General features: G+C 38.8%; 2 protein-coding genes across 2 annotated transcripts; both read left to right on the top strand.

Annotated features, from left to right (window-relative positions):
* Nucleotides 1-382: 382 nt before the first annotated feature.
* Nucleotides 383-10,088, top strand: LOC118247123 (cytochrome P450 2J2-like). The gene is made up of 9 exons (XM_035544869.1): nt 383-547; nt 1,639-1,801; nt 3,284-3,433; nt 3,905-4,065; nt 4,777-4,953; nt 5,750-5,891; nt 7,121-7,308; nt 8,492-8,633; nt 9,681-10,088. Exons 1-9 carry the CDS (start codon nt 383-385, stop codon nt 9,857-9,859), a joined length of 1,467 nt encoding a protein of 488 aa, XP_035400762.1. The 3' UTR covers nt 9,860-10,088.
* A 3,034-nt stretch (nt 10,089-13,122) lies between these two features.
* LOC118247125 (cytochrome P450 2C25-like) lies at nt 13,123-23,676 on the top strand. The gene is made up of 10 exons (XM_035544871.1): nt 13,123-13,189; nt 13,915-14,173; nt 15,834-15,996; nt 16,355-16,504; nt 17,415-17,575; nt 19,632-19,808; nt 20,374-20,515; nt 21,716-21,903; nt 22,746-22,887; nt 23,498-23,676. The coding sequence occupies exons 2-10, from the start codon at nt 14,003-14,005 to the stop codon at nt 23,674-23,676; spliced, it is 1,473 nt and encodes a 490-aa protein (XP_035400764.1). The 5' UTR covers nt 13,123-13,189; nt 13,915-14,002.
* The last annotated feature ends 1,135 nt before the right edge of the window (nt 23,677-24,811 follow it).

The following is a 24,811-nucleotide window of genomic DNA, read 5'->3' as shown; positions in this document are numbered from 1 at the left end:
ATGCTACCTGGTCAGTTCTCCTGTCTTCGTCAGTATGTAGCTGACCTTCAAGTGACATATTCCATCAAACTGATTGCTCAAAGGGATGTTTCTGAATGTAAGATGCAAGTCTGAAGCGTCTGCCTTCTAGCCTTTATTGGATCTTGAAGCAATGACAGGTATTAGCATATTGCAGCATAGTGATGTATTAAATACATACAAGGATGGGAACACTCCTCATTTTCTGGAATAGGGAAGTGTGGTAGGGAAGAAGGGAGGAGAAAAATTCAGAAAGCTTAAATGTGAGGAGGTTGTCTTTGGGAAGAGTTAAGTAGAACAATATAGAATCAGTTCAACAGATTTGTAACAGCTTTCTCAGTGATAGTGTTGTTTAAAGTGTGAAATGATAAGTGTAATACTACTATCCCTAATTTTGTTTCTTCTGGGTGTGCAGTTCCTGAAATTGCAATGGAAAAGTCGTGGATTTCCTCCTGGACCAATCCCACTTCCCATCATTGGAGGTATCTGGCGGATAAATTTTAGAACTGATCATAGGAGCCTGAAGAAGGTATGTATTTTTGCGGATGTGAACAAAGGAGCAAAATGTGTAAAAACTAGGGATGGTTGTTGGTAGGCTAATATGGTAGTAGAGAGAACTTCATTGTGAGGGAAGGTGGGTCATGGAAGTTCAATTAAATGTCTAAACAAGTTAAGTAAAATCTGCAGATTCCTTGCAAATAAACTGACGGTGTAAATGATGGTGAAAGGAATGAAATCATGGGAAGAACTGGGTCCATGCTGAGCATGTTAATTGAGGGTCTTTCAGCGTTCAGCCTCCTCCACTGAGACAAAACTTCACAAAATGATCCAATGTGTTGATAAATTTTTTTCAAGTCCCAACCTTTCTTTAGGTGCTAAGCAAAACCGGTATGTGAGGGGGTACCTGGCTGCAAGGGGAGAATATGGGCTTTAGGAAAAGGGAACTTAAAAGACATTGATGCCAAACATTTCTAATGGGTGTGTGTTCATCACTATGGGAGGACAGAGCTGTATTGTTTTTTTGTGTGAAGGCAGGGACTTTGTCCTTGCTGAATATCCGCAGGGTTGCTTGAGACCAGTCCCTATTGCTGGCCAAGCAGAGGTGGGATCTCTGTTCACGTTCCTCAGCTTGACAGTACTTTTGTATGAGACGGGAGATGGTCTATTGAATCTTGAAATCTGTAGTACTAGGAGAAGTGACAATTGGAATGTGTAATTTTAAGAGGTTCTAGTTTTTGGTTGAGGAAATGAAACGTGGTGTTGAAAAATATAACTGTGAATGGGCAGGTGAACTTTTCCTGTGAAGCCTAATAGGATCTGTAAGCACTCAGTTGTGGCATTTTCCTAAATGTTAAATTTGCAAAGACAACCCAAGTTAAGCTTTAAAATGGTCAAGAGCGTCTGTTCTTTTTATCATTCACATTGCTGTGAGTAGTGGGGTCCCAGAGAGAGCACAGAACTTCACTCCCGAGTTCAGGATATAAAAAGGCAAAATAGTTTTGTTTTGCAGTGGGGGTGTTTATCACAGTAATGTCATGTTGGAAGAGAGGAGCCCATCGTGTGTGTGCTTTGGTTGGTGTTTCTCCAATGAGTATTTTTTGTCATTGGTCAAACCTACAGCTAGCAAAAATCTATGGCAACATCTGCACCCTGTGGCTGGGTCACAAACCTATGGTGGTGCTTTATGGATTCAAAGCTGTGAAGGATGGTCTCACCGTCAACTCAGAGGATGTTTCTGGGCGACTACAGACCTTTGTATTCAACAAATTTTCACGTGGAAGAGGTAAGAAGTTTGTATCTGTGGACGAACTTTGTCTACTGACAAGTCCTTAGTTCCTAGTTCACCCATTCGGTCTGCTCCAGGTGGTTGATATAAGGCAAGTCTGTGGTATCCCTCAAAATGGTCTCCAAAATGGTCTCCAAAGTGCTGCTGTCACACGTATTCCAGAATCTTACCAGAGCAGCAGCGTTTGTACTAGCTAGGTCTCTTATTTATCCATTATTAGTGTTGTCTGAGCTTGTGCCCTGATTTGAAATAATCCATGTGAGGTTCACTTTATTTGGAGCTTGAAGCCTCCTCTGTAAGCTGAGCCTAAGTAATTCTTTATGCTCCTGGTTGTTTGCTTACAGCAAAGGCCACTGTAGGCAAAGCATGTAGGCAAAGAGCTGTTGAACAAGATGTAGCCTTTTGGGATGTCCCAAGGCACAGGAAGGACACTGGAGCTTTAAACATATTAGCGAGACTGTAGGTGCAATAGTCCTTGTTCAAAGCTTCTTACTGTGCTATCATTTACACCAGCCACTGCTGAATTTTGGTGGATGGAGAATATATAGAGTTCTGCATTTGAAACAGAAATGCTCAGTGGTTCTTGCCCTGGCTTCATTTTCCAGGAACGACATGGGTCACGATGAAAGCTGAATGTGTGCTGCAAGCAGCCTGGTAAAATCAGGATCCATCCCCCAAAAGCCAGAGACTAAGTGCAGCACAGACAACGTGCTCAGAACCAGTTATCAACTCTAGCTGTTAAGGAAGTGTGGTGTTTTTTAAATATTGCCAGTAAGGAGATTTGATGATCTCAAGAGGGTTTGTATAAGATTAAGAAGCACAAGCGTAGGAACCCCCAGGACCTCTCCAATATGCTCCTTAGAAAGGTCTGTTGGCTCTGAGCAGCTTGGTGAGAGACACCATCGTATTTTCAGGTGGTAGAAACCTGAACATAGTGTTTATTGAGGAAAGCTCTCTTTGCCAATCCTGCAGAGGTGACACGTGACAACATCTGTGGGAACACAATGCCTGTATAGGCATGTTGGCAAACATAGCTTACAAGTATTTATTTTATTAGAAGATTGTAGAAGGTAAATGAGATCTTATATGAGACTGCATGAGCTGGGCTCTAAGCCTTTCTATGTGAATACGGATTTAGATTCATTTCTGCTCAAAGAACAGGCAAAGAGAAGGCAACACCAGCCCACGCTCTTTGCAGCATGTAGCAGCCTGCTGCATGGACTTTTATTGTGACCACTGCTCTTGGATGTTTGGGCACGTGTGTGAGTTCTGAGACTGTAGTGGGCTTTTTGCAGGGCTGGGGGTTATATTAACCAAGGTGGTTTTTCTGTCTTTAACAAAATACTATTGCTAGAACAGTGGCCTAATGTATGCCTCTTCTTCATGAGTGGCAGCATGATGAGAAGGAAGAATTCTTAGCATGTATGTCATTTACTGTTATATGACTATTAACATAAAATTGATTCTTAATGACTGAAGGTATCCTGGTCTCAAATGGTCTCATCTGGAAACATCAGAGACGTTTTGGAATTGCAACTCTCCGGAAACTTGGAATGGGGAATAAAGGAATGGAACGTGGGATACAAACCGAGGCCTATCACTTGGTCAAGTTCTTCAAGGACAAAGATGGTATGTCATTGACAAGGTGCCCTGGGAACTGCATTCCTGATTTTGATGTAGGGTCATGCAGGCTACCTACTGAGGGTAAAGACAAACTGGTTTTGTTCCAGAAAAGACAGGGGTTAGAGTACAGCCAAGATTATTTAGAACGTAATATAATTTAAGTGCAATCAAAACTTTTTGTACCATCAGAGCTCAGCAGTGTGTATTTTGGTATTAGCACCAAGATTAAAAATAAATAAATAAATAAAAAGAAAAGCAAACAAAACAGATAAGGGTGGGTTAAAGACTTGACACCTTTCTGTCCTTATTTTTGAATGAGGTTTATCTGTTGTTATCTTTGCCAGTGAATTTTGAGGGTTTCAGTGTAACAGTCTAAATAGCATAGGGGATATTTATTATAAAATGTCATTGTGATCTTGCTTTCAAAGTAGCAAAGAAGATAGTATTTTGGTGACAAATGCTTATCTCTGTTTGCAGGAGAAGCTGTTGACCCTTCATTCCCCATTGTTCATGCTGTCTCTAATGTGATCTGTGCTGTGGTCTTTGGACATCGTTTCTCCCTGCAGGATGAAACTTTCCGCCAGCTGATTGAAGCATACAATTGTGTAGTGGCTTTTGGGAACAGCTACAGTTACTATGTGAGAAAATGACACATTTAATAAGCAAATTAATAAATTATTGAATATGATATTTATTGCATTGCCATGCAATATTAATTGCAGCATTATATATTATCATAGTATACTATTTAATTACAATAAATGCTGATTTAAAAATACTGATCATGAATGTGAACTGGGCCTGGAGTGCTTTGGGTTTGACATTATTAAACTAATACAAATAATTACTTTTAGAATTTCCCCGGAAAGGCAGTGTGCTTGGGATACTGAACTCTTTTGTAATGAAAAGATCAGTATTATTGAGGTGGAAAGTGATACTTTTTTACAGGAGTAAAAGTTTGTGTTTTTGCGTTGTCTGTATCTACCCGTGTCAATTTATGTAATAATATATATAATATTAATTAGTATTAAATTTATTACTGTTAACACATACAGAATAGACTTACCTGTGAAACTGGATTCCTCTGTTGGTGAATTAACAGGGCAAATACTAGTGAGGTTATGCAGTAAGGATAAGGAAGAATCCAGGGTAGAAATTGTATCAACTTTAATTTACCACAAGTCAATACCTATTCATGTTCTAAACATGACGTTTCTCTTTGCTGCAGTGCTTTTCCTAGAGAAATTAATTCAGTAATTCAGTATTAAAAATGTCTGCATTGTGTCTCTATAATGGCTTTAGTCATGTCATGTAACTTACAGTGTCTGTGTTGAATGCTTGCTCCACAGATATATGAAATTTTCCAATGGCTTTTAGCATGCCTTCCGGGACCTCTACAAAAAGTAGAATCTTGCTGTGATTTTGTTCGTTCTTTTGTAAGGCAGGAAATCAAAAACCACAGGGAAAAAGGCACCATAGATGAACCAGAAGATTTCATTGACTTTTACCTGGATCAGATAGAGAAAGTGAGTAATTTGTGCTGTAATTGACAAAAATGATATCATAGCAGATTTCCTGCACGTTTCACGTAGCTGTCTACACATAGCAACATCATTACAGAGCACTACAAATTCAGTTTAAAAACCATGCTGTCAAATTCAAATATGAATTTTAAATAGTCAGTTTAATGGCTTGTTTTAGAAGGATAAAATAATTACATCTTTTTTTGTTATACTCTGGAGTCCTTAGACAAGAGTAGACAATGGTTGGTTTTAAAGATGTAAATATTTAGATGGCTCTTGAATTCTGATTCTTTTTGTCTTTTCAGTGTTTGGCTTTATTCTCTGTGCTTTGTACTGAACTTTTGTGTGCTTAGCAGGACCGTATGGTTATTGAAAAAAATCTAAAAGAAAAATGATGGCAGTCTCTGCCTTGAAAAATAGCATAAATCATTAAATCATAACACATGAGAGATAACTGAAATCAGCAAATGTGCAGGGAGTGGCAAGGGTGGGATAAACCTACTTTTGAAATATTGTTTTTCTGATGTGGAAGTTAGCGGTAAGGCAACAAGGAGCTCTAAATGTAATAGGACCTTGGAATCCTGACACTTTCTGTAGCACTTGCAATGAAAAGTATCTATGAATTTACTTGAGAAAATATCTGCGTAAATCTTTTTATTGTTCAGGTAGCTGTATTTTCTCCATCTTCTAGAAATACTGTATTTACTTACAGTGATCACTTCATGTCTCAGTGGGCAAATACAGTGTTAGACAGATGTACCTTCTGCACTCTTATTTAATTTCTCATTGACACCTGTAGGCTAACAGTGTCCCAGATTCTACTTATGATGAAGAAAACATGGTGCAGTCTGTTTTTGATCTCTTCCTGGGTGGCTCTGAGACCACCGCTACCACTCTGCGTTGGGCACTGCTCTATATGGTGGCTTTTCCTGACATTCAAGGTGAGTTATAGACACAAACATGGAGATGTTTCAAGTAGAACAATTCTGTTCCACACCCCTCTTCTTTTTTTTTATTTTTTTGACATCGTATTTCCAAGCTTTGTTTTTAAGAAGCCAGTGAAGTAGAACATTTCTAGACAGAGATTTAAAAATAATTTCAGGGTTGTTCAGCTTCTGATGTATTTTGTCTTCTGTGTATTTTGTCTTGATTTTTGACAGACTGTTTTAGTATTGTAAGAATGTAATAGAAATTATAGTCTGGTTGAAAAGACTCAAAGTGAGATAGGAACTTGAGTTAGGGTAAAGTGATTCTTTCCTTGTATCTGAAATGTCAAACAAATACATTATTTGTGCTTGTTAACTGAGACATCAGTTGATTTCTACATAAGAAATACATTTATTGTAATTTATGGAATGTTAAATAGAGAAGAATAGAGAAGACAGATGCCTGAGAAATTCTAGACAAGTGCAAAGTTGCACACTGGTTTCAAAAATTTTTAAATGATTTGATACAGGGATTTCAGTGGTGGTGAATCGCTAAGCCAAATACATGTTCTCAATGCTTGGATTTAGAGCTACATAAGACATACTACTTTTGGTTCTAGAAGGCTGGAAGAACAGAGCCCTGTACACACATGTAGCTTTCAAATTCTAATAAAATTAAAAAAAAAAAAATCCCTCTTGGATTACTAGCCTAGCTTTTAAGCCTGAAATTTGATCCTGACCTTTCTCAGACTGTGTAAAGTATGGTACTTACTGAAGCATAGGTAACAGCCAAAAGAGGTTAACAATTAGTGATGGTTAGGTATTACCCTGTCCCAATTCTCAGCATTACATCTGTGTATCAGTTTGATACAATGGCTTCCTTACAAAATGTTGCTAAGTGTGCTGTGAGTCTGTATTCAGCTAGAGTAAAAACAATAGCTTGATTAATTGTATTAATCTATTAGTAAGAAGCTCCTGCTTTATTTACAGTTTGCTCTCTTTCTTTTAACTATGAAGCTCAATAAATCTTTTGGGCTTGTGAAAAGATGATCTGAACATAGAGCCTATAAACTAGGAAATACCAAATTTTAGTCAAATAGTAAAATTGTGTAAATGTATCTACAGTTGTATAAATGTATTTACATTTTAGGGTATGGTGAGTATATAATTTATTTACGTACTTATTTTTTCTATCACTGCTTGTAGTGGTGTTCTGTGTATAAAGGATTTTTTTTTCTCTGTAGAAAAAGTCCAGAAAGAGCTGGATGTCGTTCTGGGTTCTTCTCATCAAATCTGCTATGAGGATCGGAAGAAACTGCCTTATACAAATGCCGTGGTTCATGAGATCATTCGCTTTAGTAGCATTATTTTAATCACAATTCCTAGAGAAGTAGTGAAAGATACAACTGTGTTGGGGTATCACCTTCCAAAGGTACCCTATCTATTCCAGTATGATCTTTGGCCATTAAGTTGAATTTCTCGTAGTCGTGTTTTCCCTCATCCACTTTTCCTTACAGTTCAGTGGTTGTTGGTGACAGTACTGACAGTGCTTTTTCACTCCCATGCCCTCTGGCCTGTGCCTTTTTCTCATGGACAGTGAGCAAAAACGCTTACCAAAAGCATAATTTCACAGCAATTAAACCTGAGAGAGTGTTGCAGACTCTTACTTTCCAAGAGTTTGTGCTTTTAAAGTACTTTATAAGCATTTGAGTTCTTAAACTTTCAGAAGATCTGAGAGAAGAGTTACCAGAAATGCACAGTGTTGTCAGCATATTGATAATGACAGGATATTGTCTGCTATGTGGACAAATGGGAGATTAGAATTTTTTTCCACTTGTGATGCCTGAGACAATACCAAGTATGAACTCAATTTCATTCACTTAGGGCTTCTCTTCCATATTACTACATCTCTGGCATCATATTTGAAATATAATGAAGATGTTTCCCTGCAACTCCTGAACTGCCATCTGACCTCAAACAAAAATCTACTGCAAGTTTCCTTGACTCATCCAGCTTTTCCAAACTTAACCTTAATGCCAAACCTCCCCAAAGGCACACATGGAAACACTTTCCTATGCAGCACTGCTCCATGGTGTTTGCCATGCACACCTTCATTCCCTTCACCTTGAGAAAGATAATTTGAAATATACTATTTCATTTGCAGGGTGCTTTGTTTTCCATTTGTAAACCTGCTAAAGCTTGTCAAAAGTGGGAAAATCATTTTACTAGATTTAGGATAAGAAGCTAAAGAACCTTACACCCCTCATTATGTTGCATTTGCTAACAGAATAGAAAAAAGGAGACATGGAGGGAGTAAAGTAGGCAAATACCTAAAACTGAACTACTGAGGTTTCTTACCTATTTTTTTGAAAAGAAAAACAAAGAAACAAGCAAAAAGCAGCAAAACCACTCACACAAACACAGACAATGAAAAGAAAACAGTTTGAGATTAAACATTTTTGTTCCCAATAAAATAATCTTTCAGTTCTGCTACCTCTTTGTGTGACTAGCAGAGCAGCGCCCTGAACTATAGCTGGAATTGGTTTGTGTCCTTTTCTTCTTGATGTTTGAGAAATTGAGAGGCAGAAATGAGCCTCTTTTACCCTTCTTTGCAGGGTACTGTGGTTATGGCAAATATAGATTCAACTCTTTTTGACCCTGAATACTGGGAGACCCCTTACCAGTTCAACCCTGGTCATTTCTTGGACAAGGATGGCAATTTTGTGACCCGAGAGGCCTTCTTAGCCTTCTCAGCAGGTAGGTGTGCTGACAACTGAACCTGTTTGTGTGGGTTAGACTGTGAACGTGAAGCTGTATTATTTTTCTTGTGGAAAAGACCAAAGGGAGTGGAATCCCATAATAGGAGTACATGGTTTTCTCAGGCCAAAAAAAAAATAATGTTTGATTGGAAAATAACTTGTTTGGTAATTATATAAACTGTTGACCTTAGATTTTTGTGAAAATGCAGAGAAAGTAAAAGGAGTAAAGACCTAGAATTGCCAATAATTTTGGGATTAAAGTCCTTACACTGTTCTTGGCCATCCTCTGCATCTGCCAGATTATGCTATTATAGTGGTGGTTCCATGGCAGCATGCTCTGCTGGAGCTGATTTACTGTGCATAAATAATTCAGTATTTGTTGATACAGGAATTTGAACCTGTATCAAATGCATCCCAGATGGCTATGCCTTTCCTGGGGAGCTTCTGGAGACACTCTTTCACTAAGTGTGTGTGTTTATAGAAGAGTAAACAATCAATAGTTTAAACAACAAATAAAACAAAAGCTATTGAGGATCATGCCAGGATTATGAATAGTCTGGTTGTCAGAGCTCTCACCTGGGATGTGAAAGTGTCAGCCTCATGGTTCCTGGCCTATACTGGGCGGAAGAGGAATTTGAACATCCCAGGCCTAACCACTGCACCTTAGAGCCTGTCACCACCTCTCTTACTCAAACTTAACACAAAGTTAATTGATAAATTGGGAAAAGTTTTTGATTCATATGATTGATTTGGAATCAAGAGACAGAAACTGAGTTCATAGCAGCAGGGAGTTAGGGATTAGTTAGTAAAGTGTGAAACTAGGGAGAAGCATCTCTGGTAGCTTTTTCTGTAGTCTGGGTAGATCCTGCTTATGGTCAACTGCAGACACCTCAATTGTTCAGTCACTTTGAGAGAAAAATGTCAAATTCAGCAAATCCTTTGTTTCCTGATGAGAATGAGTGATGCTTTTTTGAAAAGCTGGGAAGCAAATGCAGGCTACAGATTTGTCTGGGGACTGACTGCTCTTTCCCTTCTCCCTCTGCAGGACACCGTGTATGCCTGGGAGAGGTGCTGGCGAAGATGGAGCTCTTCATCATCTTCTGCAGCCTACTGCAGACATTCAAGTTCACCCTACCAGAAGGAGTTAAGGAAGTCAACATGGACATTATCTTTGGGAGCACAATGAAACCCCATCCATATAAGCTCTGTGCCAATCTTCGCTAGGTTGCAGTGTATGACAGATTTGAGGAAGAGGCACTGACACAGGCTTGCTAGTGCACCTCTTATGTTCTTCATTTCTAGCCCAGATTCAGTGTCAGTCTGTTCCTGTTGTGTCACGTGTCTAAGAAGCTGGTCCTTAAAAATATTCTGTTTTTCCTTTTCCCTGTGTCTGGAAAATCTATGTATGTTTTTCTTGTGTATTAGAAATGAAATAAACACACAGAAAGTGGTTACAGAGTCTGGTCTTACTTAGAGGCTCAATGGGAATCCTACTAGAGAGAGAAGGAACATTAAAGCCAGGACTTGGGGGTGCTTCCCATCGTCCCCATGCATTCGAAATTCTAGAGTGGGGCATGGAGGTGCACTTCCCATACGTGATGGCTCTGGGCATTGCCTGAATCCCTATGGTAGCTGCATGGGGGAAAAGAGTTGTGCTGGGACCTCTGAACTACCTGTGCGCCAGCCAGTTCGTCCATTTAGCACATAGCCACATGGAGGTGATAGCTTGAATCTGGAAGTAGTAGAGCTACATCAGTGCAACCCTTCATTTCACTGTGAGGCTGGGGACGTAGTCTGCCAGTGAAGGCACCCCCCATATTCCCTCCTGAAGAATTGCAGAGGGGAGCCCCAGTCCTGGTGAAACAAAGGCAGCGTAAATGGTAAATGACCAGTGGGCTGGCCTGAAGTCATTTGTTTTGCATTTATTATTGTGGTGCATTTGCGAGGCAATCTTAAAGAGGGAGTCCTCTCACCCAGTGGAGGCAGTTTGTGATGGTGATGGTGAAAAGAAGTCTAGGTTGGCCACATCTCTTTATTGATGTCTGGTAAGACAGTTACAGGGAATGCTTGGAGTCCTGAGAAGCAAAGCTTGGCACCTACAAAGGGAGGGGCAGGGCAAGAAAAAAATTACATCAATTTTTCTTGAGAGCTGTGTGAGGGCTTTCTGAGAGTATGGAGGCTTTGTGTAGCGCGCCTCGTGGCACACAGACTTCCAGTAGCTGAGCTAACGGAGACTGTTCGCAGAGCTGCTGAGCAAAGCTCTTGCCAGTTTCCTTCCCTGAGGAGAAGATTTTAGAATTGTTATTGCAATCATATTTCATGGATGCTTTGTTTATCCAGCATGACGATTTTCTTTAATGTAACATTGGTTAAACAGTTCTACTCACATCTGTGATGGAGCTCAGTATCGGGAGGCTTACTACTCTTTTCTCAGGCTTCTGGGCAGGGGCTTAGATGGATGCTCTTGGGACTGCCATGGATCTGAAGCTTGCTCTTGCTGCCACTAGTCAGGACTTGGGAGAAGAGATGCGTGAGCTCATGTGGTTCGCCTGCTCTCTAATTCATCTCTAGCTCTGATACGTCTGTGTGATGCTGCATGTGCTGTGTGGACATAGATTTTTGGGGGAGTGGAGGGTGGGTTGTGCACTAATGTGGAACTAGGATTCAGTTTTCCTACCATATAAAGATGGTGTTGCAGAGTGGGTATAATGAGGCATGTGGTTGATACCAGAGTCTCAGTCATTTCTGTGAACATATCTGTGAATATAGTATGTGCATGTACTGGAGACTGAATAAGAGGTGAAGTCCAGGAAGAGGCATACAGGATCCATATTGCTTTAAACATTTTCACTTGCAGATTCTTAAATGAACCCACAAACATTCCCTAGTGGAGACAGAAGTCCTTTTTACAAAGGTTACATCTATATCATGTATATCTCTATATACGTTTTTGAATAGCATTTATGAATCTGCATTTCTTAGTCATCTTTCACCACACCTTAGAAGTTGTCTATGGACCTAGTGGGGTCAGGAGAACGCACGCGAAAGCTGCTTGTCTGGATCGTGTTATTTCTGCTGCTGGTAGTGAGATATCAGAATTTTATTTCCAAAATGAGAAAGTAAGAACTCTGGTAGGCAAAAGGGAATGTGCTAGATAAAGGAAGAAACTAGCTAGCACTGGAGGAGTTTTCACTCAAAGTAACATGGTCCATTTGACTTTATCTTTTTAAATAGACCTACAAATCTTGAACCCTTAGAAACTTCTGCTCTGTAGTCATAGTGGGACAGTAAAGAAAATTTTGTGCATGTGTCTTTGACAGCCACAGCATGTTGTATCAGGCAATCTGGTTCCTAATTTCTATCCCAAGCACTACTAGTCTTTCACGTAATTGTTACCATACCTAGTATTTTTCTACATAAATTTTCAGACACTATTCACACACTGATGTCCGTGTAGTTAGTACTACTCCTAATTGCAAAGCAGCCTGGTCTTTCAAATAATTGTAATGCTGAGAAAAACGGTTAAGAAGAAGAGAAAATGTACCTGAAATTTAACAACATACAAGAATGTGAAGAGAAATCAGTGCAAGAAAAATAAGAAAACAGTAGAAAGGGGAGACGATAATGTTTAATTGGAGTCACCTGTCAGTGAAGGATGTTGCAATGGTCCTGGGTCTGCCTTTCATGTCCCAAGAGTTAGCAATGCAGTGAACATCACATGAGTTTCTTTCCAAGCCCAGTCCGGCTCTGTCTGGTAAGGTTTTAAATTCCTTATTAATTATGGGATTGAGGAGTCTTAGTGTATGTGTGCATACACACCCATGGCTATAACATCTGTTGTTCTTGTTTCAGAGGCAGATCAATGCTGCAGTCAAACCTCTGCTACTTCTGTCCTGTTCAACCCGAGGAACTCCTTAACCTGTTCTATTAGAGCCTTTCTGCCAACATGATGGTGGTGCATCTCCAAAGCATAAACTAACAAATGTCTGTCAGTGTGATCCTGTCCACAGAAGGGATTTCAGCCGTGCAGCAACATCAGCATAGAAGCAAATATTTTTCACACTTCACACCAATAGAGCTAAGTCAGCAAAATTTAAGCATGTGTTTGACCTGTGCAAACCAGTGGGCAAACACTTCATTGTGCTAGGAGTTGCTACATATAAGCAATCTTATCTTTAATAAAGTACAATGTAATAAGTAGTGAATAGCTTTCATAAACATCTAATCCGAGTATTTCAAAAAGGCTTATAGCTAACTTTAAGCTGGTCAACAAAGGGATTTAATTTTTCATGTACAGTCTACTGACCCACCCTCGTATTTTCAATAATACAATGATCTGTAATAAAGATTAGCTTGGGATTTAAAGTTTGCTTATATTTTTACTATATTACTACGATATTAATTTACCAATTTGAATGTCTTGATCTTGTTTGTTTATGAAGCCAAATGCTTCCAAGGGGAAGTCACGTTTGACCAATGTGAGGAGCCTCTGCAACGAAATGATCAGCCTGATGGGTGAGGAGAGAGCAGTGGATATCGTCTTTGTGGACCTCGGTAAGGCCTTTGATACTGTCCAACGTAAGGTTTTCATAGACAGGCTGTTGAAATATGGGTTGGGTGGGCAGGCAGTGGGGTGGATTGAAAACTGGCTGGGCCCAGAGGGTAGTGGTCAGTGGTGCAATGTCTAGTTGGAGGTCGTAACTAGCGGAGTGCCCTGGGGGTCAGCACTGGTTCTGGGCCTGTTTAATGTCTTCATTAACGGTCTGGATGATGGGCCAGAGCGTACCCTCGGCAAGCTTGCCAACAACACAAAACTGAGGGGAGCGGTGGATACATAAGAGGGTTGTGCTGTTGTCCAGAGGGACCTTGACAGGCTGGAGAATTTCACCTCTCTGAAAGGCTAGGAGCTGGGACTCTATAGCCTAGAGAAGAGGAGGCTCAGAGGGATCTCATCAACCTCTCCCTGGGTGTGTAGCTAGTCCTCAGAAAATTCTGTTGGCTCTCCCTCTTCTTGCAAGAGGCCCTTTATGAAACCAGTACTGTGGGCAGGGATTTTTGTCACAGCAACTGTCTTGGCACAAGGAAGCAAATAATTAACCTGCATTTGGTTTTCCTTGAAGAACTAACACTTGCCAGATTTGTAGCTGTAATGTAATGGAGCAATGTCTTATATACTTAAAAATAAGAACACTTCATTCTCTGGGATCAGAAAGTAAAGGAAAGTGATAAAGAGGGAAGGACTAAGAGAGACATAAGCCTAAACATCTTTTTCTTCATAGGGAGGTACCAGCAAAACAAGATAAAAATGGATCTCTCGCTATATAGCAGGTTTCCAGAGACAAGGTAGCCTTGGAAATCAGAACTGAAATGTTAACAGTAAGTGTAGGGCTTGTATTTTTTGCTGCATCTCTGCTGTTTGTAGAGTTTCTGAAACTGCAATGGAAGCGAAGACAACTTCCTCCTGGACCAACTCCATACCCCCTCTTTGGAAATCTGCTGCAGATGAAGTTCCGAATTCATCATGACATCCTTAAAAAAGTACGTATTTTTGGGCAACTAAGTAATAGACTCATAGACTGACTGAAGAATGAATGTATGCTTTTGTTAACATAGTTTTCTTTTGAGTGCTAGGGAGAGATTTATTCTGTATTGTGTAGACATGAAAATCTATGGGGACAAGTTAAATATGGTTGTTCTTCTGAAATTTTTGGCTTACTAAGGAACCATGTCATTAAAACCTTAAGTGTACGTGAACAAAACAATACTAATATTCCTGCCTTACAAATTGGAAAAGCATTGTAAAGAACAGACTTACATTTTGTGAAGGCTTTCATATGTCTGTGTTTTGGTTCTTTTTGCACTGGCAATTTCTAAATACCCCATGAAATAGCTATTGAGTGCTTATGTGTTTTCAGTGTAGAAAGGATTTTTTTAATGCTTATTCAACAGATTTTTTCAAAAGAGCTTAGATTAAAATTTTAGCTCATATACAATTTGGTCAGATTTTCAGAAGAAACTTCAGTCTGCTGAGCCTGATTGAGCTTTTAAATAGCTGAACTAATTCATTACGTGCCTACACTCAAAATGAACTCTTTTCTAAGTCCAGTTGTAATGCAGAGCACTTCAAGAATTTTTATCCTATTGTTTTATATTTCTAGTGTATATATTAAATATTTAATGCTTATATTTAATGCTTATGTATGAGTAATAGTACCTCAATTTTAGTTTTTTCTCAAGCTTCCTTTTCTCTGGTTCTTCCCCATCCTGATAGTTCTCCTGAGTTGCACATTTCAAGGCAAAGTAGTGTGACTGCTCAACATAAAATTATAGATGCTGCATGTCTCTTGTATTTTCTTCTATTTCTGACCTCCCAAACCTGAAGAGTAGTATTGCTTATCTCAAGATTTCAAAAGCTGCAAATTTTTCCCTCCAAAAATGTAATTCAACCTTAGATAAATACCAAATATGCAAGCACATGCATATAAATCTTTGCACAATGTGTATATCTGTTCCCTCTTGATTGCTCACAGGCAGCACAATTTTGCTCTCCTCTAGTCCTGCAGTAGACTTCTTGGAATATTTTGACAGCTCCTCACTCCTTCCAGCCTATTCCACCCCACAGACTTCCTACTTTGACCTAAGCACTGTTGCCTTTCCCTCAGCCTTGTGTTCTCTTACTATTCCAGCTTCCAGTTCTTCAGCCAGGGAAAGGGCTCTCCTGCCTACCTCTGTTAGTGATGGCTGTGTGCACTGTGCTGGAGACACAGGGCTACCGCAGCTGAGCTAAAAAGGAGGTGATTCCTGCTTTCCCCACCTCCTCAGCTGCTCTTGCTGCACTTACTACACAAGGGGGAACAGTAGATGATTCTCCTAAAACTCATTATCTAATGTTGTCATCTTACAAACACGAAGGAATTCATCTGCAATGAGTTTGAATTGTAAGACATGCCAACGTCTGATGTTATTTATTGCAATATTGTCTGTTTGACGTTTTAGGAACATTCTGATCTTTAGTAAATGAAAGTTTACATAGAAACCTGGCTGCAAGCTATATTAGGTGTAAGAATTAATTTGATGCTCTCTTCTTAAGGTCCAGTGCCCTTGGGGAATCTGTCAAGGGTGAAGAACTGTTTCACCTTCTTTGATTTAAATGTGATGGTTCTCATCCATGTTGTTCTGATACTGCTTTGTTCTACAGATGAGCAAACTTCATGGTAATATCTTCACCTTATGGCTTGCAAACACGCCTGTGGTTGTCCTGCAAGGGTACCAGGCAGTGAAGGAGGGTATGACTGCCCATGCTGAAGAGGTTGCTGGAAGGCCACAAAACTTAGCCTTCGAAATGTTGACTCATGGAAAGGGTAACTATTATTTTCACAGATTCTTCTAAGGTATTCTAACCCTGGTTTTGGAAACTGATTCAGAGTCTCAGAGTGCTTAATTTATGGTGGAAAAAAAGGTCAATATTTTCTCAAAGTTTTATGAAACATTGCTTTTTGGGTTCTATTGGAACAATAATGGCAGAATACAGCTATAGTAAGATTTTCTATACAGGTAGTAGATTGTAGACTAGAAGAAAAGAGGAAAAGAGAAAAGACAGAGGCATGCTCCAGGACTGCTGACAAAAATTAACTTGACAGAGAAACTTCTTTGAAACATTAACTGTATGTATTTATTAATTCATACAGCATTAACAACATTAATTAATTATGATTCCAGGTGTTATGTTCTCTAACGGTCATCTTTGGAAGCAACAGAGGCGTTTTGGACTTGCAACAATGAGGAAAATGGGAGTAGGGAAAAAAGACCAGGATTGTCAAATACAAGAGGAAGCCTGTCGCCTGGTGGAATACTTGCGGGAAACAAATGGTATGTGCCTGTGCTCAGCATTCGGGTCAGTATGTGCGGTAGTGTTTTTGCTGAAGAATGGATCATTGGTAGCTTTTGAAATTATTTATTTGGTTACAAAAGTGGATTAGAATTGTACATGCGGAGCTGAGTCTCAAAGGTCTGAATTGTACGATCTGTGGGAAGCATTTCCTTGAAGTGCTACCTGTGAAACCACCCCACAGGATGAATTTAGAACTGAGGCTCCATGGTTCCTGTCTGTAAGTGTTGGTATTTCTCAGGGTAACAGCAAACAGTAACAAAACGGATCTCACAGCACCCTATATCCCTCTACAGAAAAGAAAACAAGGCATGAAGTATTCAAAGCTTTGGCCAAGGCTGCAGAACCCCATGGCTCTGCTCTGGCAAGTGCAGTGGAACAAGCTCAACTCACATAGCTGGGGTAACTTCCTCAGTAAGAGAGGAAGTTTGTTTAAATTGCGCTGCTGAAAAACGGGGAGCATCGGTAGGTTTGCTCAATTATTCTGTTATTCACATACAAAGGATGTGAGCAGAGAATAAAGGATGGTTCTCCTTTTGATTCAGCTGCTTATTCATATGCTATCTTGGCTGACCTTTTTTGTACCAATTATAGCCAAACGTGAGATCTGCTGATGCCAAGGTTCTCTGAAACCTGGGTGTTTTTATTATTACCACTACAAATCCCATTCCCACCAGCAGTCTTGCCTTTTTTTGGTAATCAACAAAAAAACTTTGGGTGTCTGAAGTTACTTTTTACTCACGTCTTTTGCTGATAAATTGCAATTTTCCATCCACTAATCTAACTAATGTCAGAAGAGTCTGATAAAATGTTATTTCATCATCTCTCTATTCAGTGCAAAAAGCTGGAAAAATAAGTGTTATTGGTGAATACTGTTCACTGTGTTGACAGGAAAACCTCTGGACCCCACGATGCCCATTGTTCATGCTGTCTCAAATGTGATTTGTGCTCTGATTTTGGGACATCGCTTCTCTATAGAAGATGAAAATTTTCGCCGCTTGATTGAAGCTGTTGATGATATATCAGCATTTATGAACAGCAGCTGTTTTTATGTGAGGAATTTTTTTTTTTTGGTTATTTTATACAGCTAGACAATGAAAGGCAACTTGCTGGTTACTTTTATAACAAAAATGAATACTAATGCACCTGGAGTCGCTGGAGTATGCATCAGAACAGTACTTCCAGATGACTAGTTTAAAACTGATTTCAGTTGCTTATGCCTTATCATAGCATCGAAATTTCCCAGTTCTGGTGGACTGGGATGGAAGCACATAGGCTCGTTACATGACTGAGAGATGTACGAAGGTCTTTCTCACAAAAGTGCTACCTGTACAGCTCCAGTGTTTGAAACACAGCAGCAAAATATAAGCAAAAATACCTGAAAAGCTCTGAAAAAAAGCTTAACCTTAAATTCTGACAAAGTGGCTTTCTTCACTACCTGAAATCATATGACTGTCAACTACTATCAAAAGAGTAACATGGGTCTTGACTACTTCCTTTGCTACTGTTAGCTAACCTTGTAGAAACTTAAGCAGAGCAACTGTTTTGCACAAGGATAACAAAAGTACCATGTAATTGCTTAATGGTAGCTTCTTCCTATAACTTTTGGCAAGACAGTGGCTCCTAACCTACCATCTGATTCATTGGAGAGAAAATTTGCTATCATGCTTCTGTGTGAAGTTGTGACTGCAGCTGCAAAAACAGTGGAACAGATTGTCTCAAACCAGGGCAGTTTTATCACTAACCATTAACAAATGGGACTCACTGTGCTGTATATAGTTAAGTAGTCATTCTACCAGTGTACAAGGCACCTGCTCCTGCAGAGCTTGCTGGAACGCAACTGGCTTTACATCTTACGTGATTTTTCACCATCTCTTGCTAACTGAAAATTGCTGTAACTGAGGTCTAAGAGAACTTGAGGATTAATTTGATACTTCTGGTTAAGAAAAATAATCAAAAGACTTTTTCTCCCAGAAGATGCGGGTGTAATGACTCCTAAGTTATCTTCTAAGAAGGGTAAACACAGGATCAGCTACTTCCAAACTGCTTTCAGGAGATATTTGTATAAGCTCTTCTTAAAGCTCTTAATAGTGTCCACAGCTAACCAAAACATTCTAGCCTAGTATTGCATTCTGTCCTGCTCTCCACAGTGCTTTCATAGTGGTGTACAATCCTTTAATAATCACCTGTACTAATCCATTTTCCTAGTAAGCAGACAGATAGTTTTAAGCAAAATTGTGCAGTAGGATGAGGAAGAAATGAAAGCCAGGAATATAAGCAGGCTTATGGGAAGGCATAGGTTTGTAATGCAGCTGCCATTAAAAAAGGTGAGCCCAAGAATTACGACTTAACACGTAACTTAAGCAGGGCAGTTCTGCTGTGTAGAGTGGAATGACATGATGCAATCTGTAAAAGGTGAAAAAGAGAAAGGGAAATGAAGTAGAGGATTGGAATTAATATAAAAGTCGTTTTTCCTCTCCTCTACTGAGATGTTGTTTTATAATGGTTTAAGCGAAAGAATGTGAATAAACAGCAGGGAATCCATGCGGCTCTGTATGTTTCTGCTCTGTAAAGTTGTTTTGCATATAACACATGTGATGTGTTTGACTAACTGCACTTCTTTTCTGGGAAAAAATGTATCTGAGTAAAATCCCCATGCATTCAGTATCCTACAGTAAGATACTAAAACTACTGAACAACTGGGTTTGGATATTTCTATTTTCAGTTTAGCAGATGTGTCAAGGAAAGGAAATCAGCTTTTTTTTTTTTTTTTTTTAACACTCAGAGAGAAATGATATGTATGCTAGGCTGAGAACAAGGATATTTTTTATATGAGGTCTTTGCTATTGAAGTTCAGAGGAACCTCATCTATTCTTCGTACACCACAAAAAAAATATCTATAGCATAAAACTAAGGGAAATTCTGCTCCAGGGAAAAATAGTACTAAGAAAGTCTTTAATGGATCACTGGACAGGAATTAGCTTTTCAGCGTAGTGGTGAAGATACAGTCATCAGTCTTTCATTCTCTTCTTCCACTACCCACAAGCCTATATTAGTATTCAAATTTAGTTTGCTGAATACCACATATCTAAAATCTCTCTTTCACAGGTACATGATCAGATTCCCTGGTTTGCAGACCGTTTTCTAACACCATGTAAGAAGACTTTTTCCAGTGTAAATTTTATGAGAACTCTGTTAGCAGAGGAAATTGAAAGCTACAAAGAAAAAGGAAAAGCAGATGAAAGTCAAAATTTTATTGGTTATTATTTGGATCAGATAGCTAAAGTGAGTATCTCTGTTCTCCTTTTAGGCTCCACTAACAACTAGGGATTTTAAGTGCTCCTTTGATTATAATGGTGTCTAGTATCAATTAGGGAAATATACAATTTCCCCCTAGAAAAGCTTATAGGTGGATGAATTAAAAAACAAACAAACAAACAAAAAAAACAACCAACAACTGAAACTGTGAGATGGCAGGAGGAGGATGAAGTAATAATGTGAGTAGATTTGTGGGTAGATTATAGCCACAATAATAGCAGATCATCATATGATTAAGATACAACTAGGAATAACAATTATGATAGGATTTGTATCAAGATTAGAAAGCATATGTGATTACATAAATTTGTCATGGCTGAAGAACCAAATGTGCATGTGGATAGAATAAATTTACAAATACAGTGGAGAATATTAGAAAATGTATTATTGAAGAAGTTTTCTTTTCTAGCCCTTTATTTATTCATTTATTTATTTTTCATTTTGAATAGTATCAATAAATATTCCTCTGATGCAGAGTGCTTTGCTTCTCTTTTGTGTGCCTTAATTTGATCTTTGCAATTCATATTTGCAGACTGAAAGAGATGCTGATGCTACATATGACAAGGAAAACTTGATTCAGGCTATTTTTGACCTCTTTCTGGCTGGTACAGAAACTACAGCTACCACTTTACGTTGGGCATTGCTTTATATGGTAGTTTATCCTGACGTTCAAGGTAAGCACACACAAACAGTTCTGCAGCTTTTTAGAAATTATAGGAGTTCAAATAGTAGCATATGAATCAGGTGAACTGCATTGTCTGTTTCTTCCTGTGTCCTTGCTAACACACAGGCTAGTCATTTCAGGCTTCATTTCTAGAAGATTCAGAATGCAGGGTGTGATTCATCCAATCAGATGGAAGAGTCTGCTCTAGGATGAGATATATTACACCCTTGCCCCTCCAATTCCAGTTGATTAGACTTCCAGTGACCACAAGATAGAGTCTTTGGGTCACCCTCTTTGACCTATGACTTCCGCTCCTTGATGTGCTCCCAAGTACTTTGCAGCAGAAATCAATTCTATGCAGTGGGAGGCTGTTAATTTGTGTGGTTATTATATGAAACTTAGAATCTTCAACATAGATATCTGCATATAAACAGATATTAAATAAAGGTTGGGCTGAGTAGCTTGAAATTCTATGCTTTTAATAATGATTTTCACAGAAGATACAGGTTGGCAATGGAAAGAAATAATCAGAGTGCACAGAATAATAAGGATTAAAATGTATTATTAATCACTCTGAAAGCCTCCTATTTGACAGTCTAAGCTGGGTATCAGGTGCAGAAGGAGGTTGGCAATGGCTGAAGTGGTAAGGAGAAGAGATTTCCCACTGTTGTTACCTAATGGCTCTTCAAAAGACCTATTTGAGACTGTACAGCATATACTGAATTTTCACAACATGGTCTTTCAGCCTCTCAGGATACATTAAAGCTATCTTAAATTTCTTGATGCATGGGATCGATCTACTTGCAATGACCAGACCATTTCAGATCAGAAATTAATCAAAAATTACAATTTCAATTCAGGTTGTAAATAATAATAATGATAAAGTGTCCTTGAGGGAAAAAAACTCTTTTGTGTAAGTGCTTCCCAAGGCAGGTAATTACAGAATAGTAATTTTGCCATTTACAGATGGCAATCAAAATCCATGTAGTTCTGAGTGAAAACCGGTCCTTGTTCAATTACTAAACTAATCTCTTAATACATGATTAATATTTAATTTAGGTCAGCCAAATGGGAATTTGAAGGTATTCTTATTTTTAAAATATCTTTTTCATCTTGCTGGGTGGTATTATAACTGTAAAACGCAATAGGAAAAATATGATAACAGATCTTATAGATTGTTGTATATTTAAAGCTCAATATTCCTCTACAGAGAAAGTCCAGAAGGAGCTGGATGCTGTTCTGGGTCGTTCCAATTTAGCTTGCTACATGGACAGAAAAAGGTTGCCCTATACAAATGCTGTAATTCATGAGATCCAGCGATACAGTAATATCATCTTAATTGCACTTCCCAGACAGACTGTGAAGGACACAGAACTGCTGGGATATCCTATTCCAAAGGTACAGGCATACTGCATGTTTGAATATTTGAGGCCTGGTGCAATTATAGTTGTTTTTAAAACTGTTTTAGTGTAAGTTTTAAATGACTGCCTGTCCAAAACACTGTCCTGTTTTAGGTCCTTTTGCTTTGTTGCTCATTTAGTTGAAAAGCATCTGCGATTGAGAACTGCCAATATCAGCAGCAATGTGGTACATGAGTTTAATTTAGAAATCCTTTTGAGGGTTTTTCTGATTGGGGACATGTACTCTTGGGTCCTGCCAGTTCTGGCGCTGTCCCTAAGATATGACTGTCTCTAAAGCAAGCCTTTTGCAAGGAGTTGTGTATATTGTCCTAAATACTTTGTCCTACTAGTAGGTTTTCAGAACATGACTTCTGACAATAGAAATCTTGTGAATGGAGACTGCAAATAAGCTTATTAATTTCCAGCAGTCTCAAGTCAGTCCCTTGTCAAAAGGGCCTAGCAGCTTATGAAAAAAGGCCATCCAAAACCAGAAAAAATAGTTCTACTGAAAACCTTGGAAATTTGAAATTATTTTCATGTCACAAGCTTTTAAATGAAGTATCTTGCAAATGTTACAATGAAACTAAAATATTTAAAACTTTTATAACTGAAACGTACGTTAGGGTTGTTTCTATATATTCTCCTATCACTGCTTTTCCTTAGTTTCATTTTCGTTCTTTTTTTATGGATCTGCTCAAAGCAACCCTAGCATGGCAGAAATCATAGAGTAACGTTAAATTGGTACTCATTCTGTTACTGGAAAGCTAAGTATTAAAAATACAATGGCAATAGGAAAAAGAAAACCAACACATTTTGACAAATGTGCTCCTTTTTTTTCAGAACACCATAGTTCTAGTAAATATTGATTCTGTTCTGTCTGATCCTGAAAAATGGGAAACACCTGATCAGTTCAACCCAGGCCACTTTCTGGATAAAGATGGAAACTTTGTACACAGAGAAGCATTCTTACCATTCTCAACAGGTAATTGCACAGAACAGCAATTTATTTACTCCATGTGACAACAACTTAGGATTCATTCATTCCTCAACATGAATTGGGAAGGCATCTAAAATAAGTATATAAATCTATTCTACCATTGTAAAGATCTCCAGGAAGAGAAAAGTCCAATTGTATGTGGAAAAGGTTGGAAGAGAAGGAATGACAAACAGAAACTTTTTTCTTGGAAGAGATCCATTTTCTCTTGGACGAGAGAACTCACTATCAAAGTAGTAGCAGCCAAATTCATAATGCTATTAAGCCTGTAACTATAAACTATGCAGCCCTGGTGATCATTTCTATAATGTTCTGTCTGCCTGCTGTGAATACAGATGGAAGCTTTCAGAGTGGAAATACAAAGCAGCCTTTCAATTTTGAATCACTAAATGACAATTGGTTAATCACAGGAGAAAAGGACTTAGTCCACAGAAGACACGCAAGCAAACAAAAAACTCTTACCTATTTGAGAATTGATGCTGTGTTGTTGTTGTTGTTTGTTTGTTTGTTTCTGTTTTTTCCTGAAAACTGCAAGCAAATTAGAAAGCTAGTTTTGACAGAAATCCCTTGGCTGATTGCCTTTTCTGTCTTTTCACAGGGAGCCGTGTATGTATGGGGGAGCTTTTGGCAAGGCTGGAGCTCTTTATTGTCTTTTCCACTCTGTTGAGGGCATTCAGGTTCACCCTGCCCGATGGGGTGAAAGAAGTCAACACAAAGTTTGTTTTTGGAAGTACAATGAAGCCACCTCCATACCAGCTCTGTGCTATTCCTCGGTAGGAAATGTTGCTGTACAGATTCAGGGAAGACTTTGCATGATTGTTTCTGCAAATGAATGCATCTTAACTTGTCTTAAGATTTTTTGCTTTCCTCTTGATTTGGTCAATCACTATACTGGAAGATGCTTTTCAGACGGTTGCATCCTACAAAGAGTTAATCTTTTGTTCTTGTTTTCAGTTTGCAAGCACTTGGTATATTTGTCCTGGTGCATACTATTAAATAAAGATATAATGGGAAGAATTAGAACTGGGTCTCATTTATTGCTAGCAGGAAGCAGCATCAAGAGAGAAAGAACTTGAAGCAAGGTCTATAAATTAAAAGTGTCATGATAAAATATCTGTACATTCTTTCTAATAAACCACAGTTTGTGTTGATAGGTGTAGAGGTCATTTGATCTGTCCCAGGATATTAGTGGATGGAGGAGTTAAGCTCTTGGGAGAAACTTTCTAAAGAGTCAGCTAATACGATCTGAAATAATTACGTTTCCTGAGAGGAAACAGGTTTGTTGTTGTGCAGCTCTGTCATTGACACGTGGCAAGAAGTTGAGGGTTTCACCCACTAAAATGAGTAGTATTTCTGCCCTTAAGCTGAAAGGAGACGAATGGCTTCATTAAGCGGGTGTGGAGAGCTTTTCATAATCCAGGAAAGGAGCAAGGACTGGAAGACAAATGACAGCAGCAAGCTAACGCAAAGTGTTGATAAATAGTTCTTTCTTTTATGAACCCAGTGGTTGACAGCAACATAAGAACACATATTTTTCATGATAGGTAGTCATCTGGCATTGTTTACTGCAGATCCTTCAATAATTTACTCAGCTTCATTTGTTCTTTTCAGTTCTTTAATGGATTCTTTATTACAGATAGCTGATGACATCTATCAGCATAAATTAGCATATCACCACCAACAGAGGATTTGGCACTACTGATGACTTCTTGAAGCCCTTTATGAGCGTTGTGCTTAAGTACTTAGCAAATGTGGACATTGAACATTTTGCTAGCTCAGTTACTGACATTTAACAAAGGATTTTTTTGACAAGATTGAGAGTGTGTTTTTTTCCTGTGTGAGGTACAAAATGGATACTGTATGCTAGCAGATGACAGGTTATTTTTATACACCAATTAGCTGGTAGTAACTT

Source organism: Cygnus atratus, chromosome 9, assembly GCF_013377495.2.
Source record: "Cygnus atratus isolate AKBS03 ecotype Queensland, Australia chromosome 9, CAtr_DNAZoo_HiC_assembly, whole genome shotgun sequence".
NCBI classification, from domain to species: Eukaryota; Metazoa; Chordata; class Aves; order Anseriformes; family Anatidae; genus Cygnus; species Cygnus atratus.
Note: the sequence above shows the minus strand (reverse complement) of the source record. Positions and strands in the feature narration are given on the sequence as shown.